General features: G+C 49.3%; 1 protein-coding gene across 1 annotated transcript in view; it reads right to left on the bottom strand.

Annotated features, from left to right (window-relative positions):
- The window catches only part of DIP2C (disco interacting protein 2 homolog C), a 169788-nt gene that overhangs the window by 4895 nt on the left and 152709 nt on the right, over positions 1-12184 (bottom strand). Inside the window, exons 33-36 of the mRNA XM_045530775.1 lie at positions 8833-8890; positions 6608-6682; positions 3654-3828; positions 1860-1983 (exon numbers count right to left, since the gene is read on the bottom strand). Of these exons, the coding sequence (XP_045386731.1) occupies positions 1860-1983; positions 3654-3828; positions 6608-6682; positions 8833-8890 (432 nt within the window). The remainder of the gene's footprint in view (positions 1-1859; positions 1984-3653; positions 3829-6607; positions 6683-8832; positions 8891-12184) is intronic.

Raw genomic sequence — 12184 nt, 5'->3', positions numbered from 1 at the left:
CGTTGCGTTCCAGGACATGGGGTGGGGACGCTGTGGCGTGTCCCAGCAGAGCCCCGGGGCTGCAGGGGCGAAGGAGTGAGTGACAGCACAAAGCAGTTTGCGAGCGACGGCTGCTGCCGCGTCGGAGTCTGTCTGGACGGAACCACTTACTCCCCTGGTTTCCAGCACCCTCATGCACAAGGTGAGGGAGCCCCGGCCAGGTGAGGGGCAGACCCGGCCCGAGGCCACACACAGGCAGCCCCGGCGACGCAGGGTGAAGACTGGCATGTGGACCAGAGGCCCACGGGGACACAGAGATGCCCCTCAGGGCCACCGTACGCTGGAAGCCAGACAGAAAACGCTCGAGGGATGTGATAAAAGCCAATCAAATTATTTTCTTAAAAATACAAAACTGGGAGGCTGTAACTGGTGTCTGTAGCTACTCAGATGGAAAAGGAGGCCGGGCCCGTGCCCCGCGTCCAGGCTGACTGTCCTGGGCTTCTGTCCTGTCTCCACAGTCAAGCACAGAGGACACTGTGACAATCTGAGAAATTTTGTCTGAACCAGGACAACTTGCAGGGAAGCAAACTCCACTTCATCTGTTCTCCCAAGCGCACGACACTGGGATCGGCCAATGGCAACAAACACCCGCCTGCCCGCGCAGACCCACGGCCGCCAGGGGGCGCACGTGGCCGCAGAAGCGCCGTGCCCACCAAGAGAAACTGCTCCTGAGAGACCCTGGAATGTGCCTCCCCCGGGGCCTGGACTGAGACTAGTGTCACCAGGTGCCGCTCAGTGAGCACCTCGTGTGCTGTCCAGGGAGCAAGTCCAAGCCCGCTGGCGAGTCACTTCTCGTTCTTTTTTTTTTTGGAGACAGAGTCTTGCTCTGTCACCCGGGTAGAGCACAGTGGCGTCATCACAGCTCACTGCAGCCTCCAACTCCTGGGCTCAAGCGATCCTCCTGCCTCAGCCTCCCAGCGTGCTAGGACTACAGGCGTGAGCCACCGCATGAGGCCTATGTTGCTTCTAAGAATGAAAAATGGGCCAGGCATGGTGGCTGCCACCTGTAGTCCCAGCTACGTGGGAGGCTGAGGCAGGAGGATGCTTAAGCCCAGGAGTTGGAGGCTGCAGTGAGCTGTGATGACACCAGTGCACTCTAGCCTGGATGACAGAGTGAGACTTTGTCTCAAAAAAAAAAAAAAAAAAAAAACAAAGCAGCAACATAAAGACCCTGAGCAAGTCCTCAGGCCCGGCCGACTCAACCCCCGGCCCCCGGCCCCCAGGCCACCCCCGCAGGTCAGGGACACCCGCAAACTACCCTGAAAAGCTGCCCTTTCTCACCCACTCAGCACTTCGCAACGGATTCGGTGAGCCAGAGAGAAAGACAAAGTCCCAGCCTCCGGGGAGGGGACACCCAAGTCCTCACCGGGGCCCCGACTCGGCTCTGCGCCCCTGCCCCCAGGACACCTGCCCCAGGGGGCTTGTCACGGACGGCTTTGCTTTAATTCAAGCCATTCTCCCTTTGACACGTATCTGGGGAAGCTCAGCCGAAACCCAGCCTTGCCCAGGGGTGTCCTCGTCACAGTTCCCAAGCCCACAGCCGGGAAGGTGTTTTCTGTGCCTACGTGTGTGTGCACTTGGTTTCCTTCCTACGCAGTGCTGTTGTAAATCACACAGCTTGGCTTCCTGGAAACTGCTATCCAATGTAATATCGTCACAGTAATAAAAATCTATTGTTTCGAGGTGACATGTGACACCCCGACTCTGTGCGAGGGCTCCTTTATGGCCGAGCCCCTAGAAGGAAGGCGCGCGTCACCCCTGCCGTCCCCCGCTCTGTCCCCTCGGAGCCCCCCACGCCCCGACTCCACGCCCTGACTCACCACTCAGTGACACTTTTGTGGGCCCTGATGACCGAGGTCTCGATGTCGATGGGGTGGTACCTCATGCCGCGCAGCTCCATGGCTTCATCCAGCGCCCCCACCACGTAGAGGGCATCGTGGCGCTCTGTGCAGGGACGAAAGCGTGTGAGCGCCTCATGGCCGTGTGCACAACCCACACTTGCATCAGTGACCGAGAGCTACCCCAGGGGACACTGATCTGGGGAAGGGCAGTCCCCCTCTGCCAGGGGGCTGGTGCCACGGGGCTGGCCACGGAGCCACCACAGTCCCGCCATGCCACCACTGTGGGCGGAGACCTGTGATTGGATCAGCTTCTGGACACCGCCCAACACACGGTCACACCTTCCTCGCGGCCACTCGGGGCTGAGTCAGTGCCCGGCCGTCTGCGTCCTGCGGGCCGATGCTCACAGGCACAGTCCGCCGGGGCCTCACCCGCTCGGGCCACGTAGGATGCAGCATGGCCCGAGTTAAACCCAGTCCCCCCGACCCCGTCACAGTCTCTGCTGGGCACCTACTAATGGCCACATATAAGCAGGAAAAGAAAGCAGTTTCCGGCAACACTTACGAAGGAAGATTTCCTTAGCTCGTGTAGCCACGAAATTTGTTTTTATCCTTCATGCAAACCTTGGGATAATAATGAAAACATGCAGGCAGCCCTGTCTCTCCTTAATGATTAGAAAATAGGTCCTTGATTTTTACAGGGCAATAAGTCCATCAGGGAAAATGTGAAAGACATGATTGACCAATAAAATACCACAAAATAAATCTTCTAAAATTTGAGTCAGAAAAGATGGAGACGTTCACTTGTTGGCTTCTGCTCATGACGGCAGCTTCCTCTCTCCTCCCAGGTTGGGGACTCTACCGCTCAGTGGCCATGGGGTGGCAGCCTGCACCCCAGCTCCCTAGGACTCACCAGGACGGAACATTCCTGGCCTTCCGTAGGGGGAGTAAACTGCTGCAAATTGTACATCTCTAAACTCAGCTCCTCACAGGGACCCGAGATACTCAAATTCGTCTAGATTTCCCACAATACAAATGTTATGCCAGAATATTTTTGCATTTTTTCTACATTTAGCCCCTGTTGGGCCAGGCTAGCGTGAGTGTGTTAGATGGTTATGTTAGGAACCCCTACCGACATCTAGAAACTCATCTCCCTGGGACTCTGGTCAGGCAGGAGCTCACCAAGAGCTTGGCTACCATCCTGGCAAAGTTCTGCCTCTGTTTTTAGTGGAACGAGGGAGGAAAAGAAGGATTCTGGAACCAGCAAAGAACACAACACACAAGCATGCTTCTTTGTCTCACCCCCGTGACCGGCAGACACCAGCAGCAGCCACCTCCCCTGCCACCCCACGCTGGGCATGGTGACCACAGTGGCAGCCTGCAGGGACAGCCCATCTCCAGGGCCCCAGAGCCTCATGGCCTCTCCCTTCCCGGACAGAGACCTCGTCCCGGAAGCAGCAGCCACTGGCTGGCTTCTGCCTCAGTTGGACCTGGAGGGAGCATGCTTTGCTGGGGGAAACACAGACGCCTGGGCCTTCTGGGCTCCTCCCTCATTTAAATCTGCCCTTGGTTCTTGGGAGAGCGCAGGGTGCGTGGTGCACAGCCCAGCTCACAGGACACATTTGCATTGTGCTTTCCTCTCTTTCCCACTGAGCTGTTTCTGGGCGGTTTGCAGCCAGCACACAGGTCCCCTGGTTTGGCCACCCCAATCCTCAGACACATTTTCTCTGGGGGAACCTAACCTCTGCCGGGGGGCAGAGCAGCCTGGGCTCTCACCTCCATTCGCATCGGTGAGCTCCGTTCTCCGCAGGAACCCCAAATAGCCCGTTCGCGCCCAGATGGTCTGAGTGTCTCCGAAACTTAACCTGGAGCTGAAGTGATCCGACTGCAGGGACTCGTCTCCGTAAATGGTAAAATAGCCACTGGCGTTGTGGGCGCTGTGAACCCAGATCTGTGAACGGAGGGAGAAGTCACGGGGGTGAGTTAACCTTAGACCGTCTCCAGGAAGTGAGGCTAAAACCGCTTTTACGATTCAAAGTACCATATTCAATGGTATTACAGTTTTCTTGGACTGAAAAAACAAGATGAAGTTCATGTCACTGAGGTTTCGGGAGAGACACACAGAGGTTACTGCAATGAAGGCACTACGCCAAGTCCATGGCAAAGCCACCCACAAAACCATCCATTGATCAGGAATTTTATGAAAGATTAATTGAAGATTTAAAAAATTGCTTTTAAGAATAAACACATCAAATGAACAAAGTTGTACTACTTTTCTTGCACTCTTCAAAATGTTTTGATTGGTTTTAAAGAGCAATCAAGAAAAGTGTTAAAAAGCTCTAAGATTTCTTTTTCCCTTTCCCCTGGGTTAGCATACATTTGGAAACATACTGCAAGAAAACACCACAAAGCAAACTCTAAAGGGGAAAAGCTTATAACCTCAAAAAGTGGGAAACGAGGAATGCATTGCATTTGTGGATCACTTTGGGTAGTACGGTCATTTTAACAATGTTGATTCTGCCGACCCACAAGCATGACGTGGTTTTCCACCTGTTTACGTCCTCTGCTATTTCCTTCCTCACTGTTTCCTAGTTCTTCCTGTAGAGTTCTTTAACCTTCTTCAATAAATTCCTAGGTATTTTATTTTCTTTGTTGCTATTGTGAAGGGTATTGAGTCTTTGATTTGGTTCTCACTTTAACTATTGTTGGTGTACAGGAATGCTGATTTCTGTTCATTGATTTTGTAATCTGAGACTTTGCTGAATTTATCAATTCCAGTAGTCTCATGGCAGACATAAGATCATATCAGCAAAGAACGGTAGTTTGACCTCTTCTGCCCCCATTTGGATGCCCTTGATTTATTTTTCTTATGTGATTGCTCTGGCCAGGACTCCCAGCACTGTGTTGAACAGCAGCGGGGAAAGTGGGCAACCTTGTCTGGTTCCAGTTCTAAGTGGGAATGCTCTCAGTGTTTCCCCATTCAGTATGATGTTGGCTGTGGGTCTGTCATCTATGGCTTCTATCATTTTTAGGTAAGTCTTGTCTATGCCTATTTTGTTAAACATTCTTATCATAAAAGGGTGCTGAATTTTGTCAAATGCTTTTTCTGCGTCTATTGAGAGCACCATATGGTCTTTATTTTTGCTTCTATATTTATGTGGTAAATTACATTTATAGATTTGCATATGCTGAACCATCCTTGCATCTCTGGGATGAAGCCCACTTGGTCGTGGCAGACTATTTTTTTGATAAGCACCGGAATTTGGTTTGCTAGGATTTTGTTGAGAATTTTTGCATCTATATTCATAAGGGATATTTGGCTGTAGTTTTCTTTTTCTGTTGCGGGCTTTCCTGGTTTTGGTATCAAGAGTGATGTTGGCCTCATAAAATGTGTTGGGGAGGATTCCGTCCTTCTCAATGTTGTGGAATAATTTCTGCAGGATAGGCTCCAGTTCTTCTTTGTAGGTCCGGTAAAATTCGGGTGTGAAACCATCTGGTCTGGGACTTTTCTTTTTAGGAAGTTTTTTTTTTTGTTTTTTTTGTTTTTTTTTGAGACAAAGTCTCACCCTGTTGCCCTGGCTAGAGTGAGTGCCGTGGCGTCAGTCTTGCTCACAGCAACCTCAAACTCCTGGGCTCAAGCGATCCTCCTGCCTCAGCCTCCCGAGTAGCTGGGACTACAGGCATGAGCCATCATGCCCAGCTAATTTTTTCTATATATATTTTTAGCTGTCCGTATAATTTCTTTCTATTTTTAGTAGAGACGGGATCTCGCTCTTGCTCAGGCTGGTCTTGAACTCCTGAGCGCAAACGATCCACCCGCCTCGGCCTCCCAGAGTGCTTGGATTACAGGCGTGAGCCACCGCGCCTGGCCTAGGGAAGATTTTTTATTGCTGCTTTCATTTCAGTACTTGATATTGGTCTGTTCAGGAATTCTATTTCTTCCTGATTGAGCCTAGGGAGGCTGTGCATTTCTAAGAATTTGTGAATTTCTAAGAATTTGTCCATTTCCTCTACATTTTCAAGTTTATGTGCATAAAGGTTTTGATAATATTCACAGATGATATTTTGTATTTCCATGGCATCAGTTGTAATTTCTTTTTCATTCCTGATGGAGCTTATTAGCGTCCTTTCTTTTCTGCTTCTTGTTAATTTAGCAAGAGGCGTGTCAATTTTATTTTTTCAAAGAACCAACTTTTTGTTTTACTAATCTTCTGTATAGTTTTTCTGATATCAATTTCACTTAGTTCTGTTCTCATCTTTATTCTTTCTTTTCTTCTGCTGGGTTTAGGGTTGGTTTGCTCATCCTTTTCCAGTTCTTTGAGACGATTCATTAGATTGCCTCTTTTCTAGACTCTGCACCACTATCTACCGATGCTGCCGTCGTTCTAGGCCGACCAAGGGCCCCTCAGTGACAAAGGCAGGATGTGGGGAGCAGATGTGACAGCCAGGAAACAAGGAAGTCAGTCTACACGTAGTTTTTATCTTTCCTGAATTCTCTGAAGAGACTCTCTCATACTTCCTTAAGAAAATCCCATTTTGTATTTCTGAACTTTCATGGAAGCATTTAAGCAATAAAGCTAATCTCACATTATTGCCCAGCCGGGCGTGACTTACCCAATGTAAACAGCGTGTGCTGCATGGTACACGTGGACAGTGTGTACCGGTGCCAGAGAGAGCAGAAGGTGTTCCACAGAGGAATAAACTGGTCTTGGAGGGTACCTGGAACTCACCTCTCCCAGGTGTGAGTCTCCCAACGGGCCTTTCGTTTCTGGGTTGGCAATTATGATCCGGACCCCTGGAAGTATCTGTTTGGGAGAGGAGAAATCTCTCGTCAGTGGAAAGAAAGACAGGTAGACACGGGCAGGTAGACATGACAGACACACCAACCCCAACCTCCTTTATGACACATGCCTATTTCCTTTCTAAAGATCGTTTAGACAGGAGTATGGCATTAAACCAAAATTATATATCACAAAATTATATACCATTGTAAAATTATAGTCTAACAATGACATTTTTGTGGTAATTGTCACTACAATGTTATATCCCGTGTTGCAGTGATCTTAAAATTAACCATTTTGATTGCTAATCATACCTCAATAAAGCTGGAAAAAAAAGAAATCTGCTGAAAAATCATTTAGAAAAATTTTGAACAAAAACACGGTAACAGGCCGGGCGCGGTGGCTCACGCCTGTAATCCTAGCTCTGGGAGGCCGAGGCGGGTGGATCGCTCGAGGTCAGGAGTTCGAGACCAGCCTGAGCAAGAGTGAGACCCCGTCTCTACTAAAAAAATAGAAAGAAATTATCTGGCCAACTAAAAATATATATACAAAAAAATTAGCCAGGCATGGTGGCTCATGCCTGTAGTCCCAGCTACTAGGGAGGCTGAGGCAGTAGGATCGCTTAAGCCCAGGAGTCTGAGGTTGCTGTGAGCTAGGCTGATGCCACGGCACTCACTCTAGCCCGGGCAACAAAGTGACACTCTGTCTCAAAAAAAAAAAAAAAAAAAAAACACGGTAACATTTAACACAGCCGGACACCTGCAACATGGGAATTTTCAGTTATTCCAATGAATGTATTTGTATTAAATGAATTTATTTACATTAAAATTTTACATGAATTTAATACTATGCCTCACACGATGGTGCGTGGGCAGGAACGAAAGGTGATGCTCGCTGTAATCACGGAACCTAGGGAGTTGCGAAGTTTTCAGGGATGAGTGTGGACACAAAGATAACCCAAAATGGTTTGGTAGAAGCTGCCTTGGTGGTACCAGCAGGCATAGACTCTGGGTCAGCTGCTAGTTCAGTCTGCCGGGCGCTAATTAGAATGTGTGTCCTGATCTCCTAATTGCATTTTCAACTCGAGCTACTGGGGAACTTTTTGTCCCATGCAAACATCTTCTATCGTAATGGACGTCAATAGTAAACATTCCTTTCTTGATGGGAATTTAGCTTAAAAATATTTCAAACTCCACTGATACCATATGTATAAAGAATCAAGAGTTCATTCTGCAAACCCTGAATGTAGCCCTGTCTCAGCTCTGCTAGCTTAAGGCAAAACACCTGATGGTAAAAACAAAACCTTCTGGAACTGTCTCAGCTGTACCTTAAGTTTGAAGTGAGATTTCACAACTCTGGTCACTGTGGGTGACGGTGCCAAGAGGGGTGCTGAGCTCATTCCTACTGTCAAACCCACTTTATGAAGGGTTCTAACTCACAGTCACACAGAGAAGATTATAAAAGGCTCAGAAGCAACAAAAGATGCGTTTAGAGTTATGTCACTTGGAGAAAAGGTCCAATGATTAGGGCCAAAAAGGGAAAAAAAAAAAAAAGGTCTTTATTAGGCTTAAACATGTTTCTTGTCCTTTGCTTCTATCAAAACAATAGCAGCAGCAAGAAACAAACATAACCAATGTGGCGAGAAACTGCGAGTTGTCCCCTGATAACCAGTCTTTCCTCCTTCCCCAGTGACACGCTCGGATCCTGGCCAGGCTCAGACGGTCAGAGTCAGTGTGACAGCTCCCAAGGGTCCCCCAAGCCAGGTGTGACCACGGGACTGAATTCTGTTCACGGTATTCAAGTGTCAGGAAGACGGCCCGGGAACCCTCCTTCTGGTCTGCATGTTTTGTTTCCTTCTCCTCCTCCTGTTTCTCCTGGAACGTGGAAACGATGGCCGGAACCCGGCTACGCAGACAAGACATGAGGCACCAGGCCCGTCTTGTGGAACTGGAGATGCCAATTTCCCCAATTTCACAGGAGGAAAAAGAGATCTAACTTGTTTAAAACACGTACTTTGAGTTTCTGTACTCATAGCCAAACCTAGTCCTGACATAGTGCCTTCAAGAAAGCTTTTAGAAAAATCATTCTATAAAATACATTTCTTAAAATTTCAAAGCCCATACACTCCTACTCACATTCACACAGAAATGCGTTTTTCTTCCTTTCATACTTACTTTTCCCGACTCCATCAGGGGCAAGCTGTGTGGAGATCCCCGTTCTACCAAACGTACTCTGCAAACAGAGACAGAAAACGTCACTGAGTGTGTCTTCTGGGCCACCGTTTCCCTTCCCCCCACTCAGCGCACGGTCATGTGCCCAGAAGGCTGTCAGGGAACATCCGTTCTGAGCGTCACCCTACGGCAAAGACAGAAGTCACGACGGAGCACCTGACGGCAGAGTGAGCTGAGCACGGTGAGTGAGCACAGTGAAGGGAGACGAAGGCACAACTGCCACATCTGCAAGATAATCTGAGGAAAGGTTCTGTGCTTACAGTGACCGGGATTCAACTCCGCACTTTCAGGGAAGGAAATGAGTGAGGATTAAATGGCGTGTGTGGAAAAGCTGCCAACCGCCCACGACGGCCACACCTGGTCCCCAAGTACCCATGGCTCTGCCCACGCCTGGTCCCCAAGTGCCCACGGCTCCACCCACGCCCGGCAACCACATGCCCGGGACGACAGGGCCGGGGCCTCAGCCCAGAACCCGCCTCTGCGCCACGTGTCTAAGCCACGCAAATCGAGGAGCCCGGCCACCTTGGAGAGCAAAACTGCTTTTCAGAAGAGAAACTCCTTTCAGTTTAAAAACTATTTACTGGTAACTGAATGTTAAGAGCAGCCGAGGACACGGTTGCCAAGAGCAGCCAGAGCGAGCTCGCAGTCCCCCACAAGGTGCTATTTTCCATCCTCTGTGGTTTCACCGCCAATTCCACGTTCTACCACGTAACCAGAGGACCATGACGCTGCTCATTCAGGTAAATGGCAATTTTTATTTAAACAGAATGAAGAGAAGGAGAAAGTGCTCAAAGACGTGAAGACTACAGATCGCAGGGGGCCCGCCCACAGCTGGAACAGAGAGGGCTGTTGGCCGGAGGTTTGCGGCACAGCAAGGCTGGGTGCCCCCATCCCCCACGGAGACCTGAAACGCACGAGGGACCCACTCCCACACGTCGAGCACAGACATTGGTGGACAGAGATGAAGGAAGAGGAGGATGGACAGGGCAGGCACCGGAGAGGAGCCGAGGAAGAAACCCTGGGGGTCGCAGGGCCCTGAAGGACAGCTGTCCGGGGCATGTGCGTCTCCAGGCGCACAGAGGCCCCCTGAGGCGCCATCTCCTGCCACCACAGACGGGTGCCAAGCCACACGGGCACTGTTAGCAGGGACAGTCCTGCACCCGGCAGGTGCCAGTGTGCACCAGGGTCTTCCCGCAGGGCCTCGAGCCCCGCCTGCGCTACTCCTGCCACGCCCGGCGCCTTCTGCCACCAGGGGCGCCCTGTCCTCTGGCTACTCAGCACCCGAGAAGGTGACAGCAGGACGCCTTGTCCCCGCCTCGCCTGGCCGCCGCAGATGGACGGGAGCATCCTGTGAAGGGGGCGCAGAGGCAGCCAGGACCGGCGCCGTCTCCTCTCCCCCGCAGGCGGGTGTGGGAGGCTCTGGGGCTTATTAATGACAATTGAGAAACAAAATGTTATCATCTGCCCCAGTAGAGGAGCACTCCCACACGGCAGGGCTGCCCCTGCCAGAAACATGATCACTTCGGAGTCAGCCCAGCCGGAGCCACAGACAACACACAGACATGGGGTCAGGAAAGGGGACGGGGCCTCCCTATGGCCACGCGTGACCTGCAGGAGGGTCATCTGCATCGTCAGTCCTGACAGCCGGCGTGACCAGACCAGATGCAGGTTTGGCTGACACTGTCCCCTGTGCCAGCTCCGTGGCCTCACGGGGGAGAGCAGGCAGGACCCAGAAATACCCACTCTGGTAGAGCCGAGTTGCTATGCAGCCAAGCTCGACATTTACGGATGGTATTTAAGGATGTGCTGCTAAAAAACCAACCAAAACTTTTAATTAAAAATTTAAACTATACCTTATTCCAAAAATAATTTGAAGTATCTAAAATAACTAATAAAATAAGCCCATCTCAATAAGTTTTTTAAAATCCCTAAAGATAAAGGTGGAATTAAATATTCAAAAGCATTAATTAATTTAGGTGCTATGATTAAATTCAGTTCTCAGACAAGGACAAAAATCAGACAACTTTCAGTGTCAAAGATCGTATTTTAACATCTTGTTGTTTCCTTTGTAATGACTTATGCATATGAGAAAGGATAATTAAAATCATCAGGAAAAAAATCAGTACTTAAACATAACCGACATCACCGTTCACACATCCAAAAACACTAACAAAACAACAAAATACAACAAGAGCGCGATTATTTCTAAACCAGGTCCTCCCTGAATCACCACCATAAAAGCAACATTACAGTGTGGGACGACCCCAGGTAGCTGCCATAAAGGCCAACAGGGAACAGGTCTCCGTCACAGAAGTCCAGAAACAGGCACCAATCACCCTAAAAATGAGTCATGAGACACAAAACAGAAGAACTTTTTCATCTAACCTAAAAGCACTGTGCAAATGAAGCACCAAAGCATACTTTGTGCACCTTTTCACTTATAAAATTACGAGCTTAACATATTCCCCCCGCATCCAGACTTTTCTGTCAGTCCTTTTCCCTGGTCTCTCCCTCAGGTGGAAGAGAGTCCTGCGTTCTTTTCTTCCCATTCAAAGACACCATTTGGAGGCGTGACCCCAGCCCACGGTGTGGCCAGGACGGCCCCTCCGGTCTTCAACCGAGCCCTGCGTGGCCAGGTGAGCGTCAGGTTTCAGACGGTTCAGACTTCTGAGTGCTAACCCTGAGCACAGACCTGTGCTTTCTGAGATCCTGACCAAACACAACAATATTTCTGTAGTAAAGAGTGGGATAAATTGTTTATAGGTTCATGTCCATTCGTAAGGTTTTGATGGCAAATTGGTTTCACCGAATTTCTGAAAAACATTAGTTTTTCAGACCTCCTTGCCTTTTTTTTCTTTTTAAAAAACATTATTTTTACAACAGTTTCAGATTTAAGAAATATTGAGCAGAGAGCAGAGGCCCCATGTTCCTCTGCAGTAAACCCCAGTGTTAGAATACACGTCTTACATGCATTACAATTGAGCTAAAGTAGAATTTTTTTTTTTTTTCTTTCTAGAGACAGGGTCTCACTCTGTTGCCCACACTGGGTGGAGTACGTAGGACTGCAGGTGCGTGCTGCCTCACTGGCTAATTTTTCTTACTTTTGGTAGGGAGAGGGTCTTGCTATGTTGCCCAGCCTGGTCTTGAACTCCTGGTCACCCAAAGTGCTGGGATTGTAGAAGTGAGCCACCATGCCTGCCTTCAACTCAATATTTTAAAAAAAAAAAATCAGTTAAAAACATGGGCAAAGGACTTGAATAGACACTTCTCCAAAGAAAGTATACAAATAGCCAAT

The sequence above is a fragment of the Lemur catta genome, chromosome 18, assembly GCF_020740605.2.
Source record: "Lemur catta isolate mLemCat1 chromosome 18, mLemCat1.pri, whole genome shotgun sequence".
In the NCBI taxonomy this organism is placed as follows: domain Eukaryota; kingdom Metazoa; phylum Chordata; class Mammalia; order Primates; family Lemuridae; genus Lemur; species Lemur catta.
Note: the sequence above shows the minus strand (reverse complement) of the source record. Positions and strands in the feature narration are given on the sequence as shown.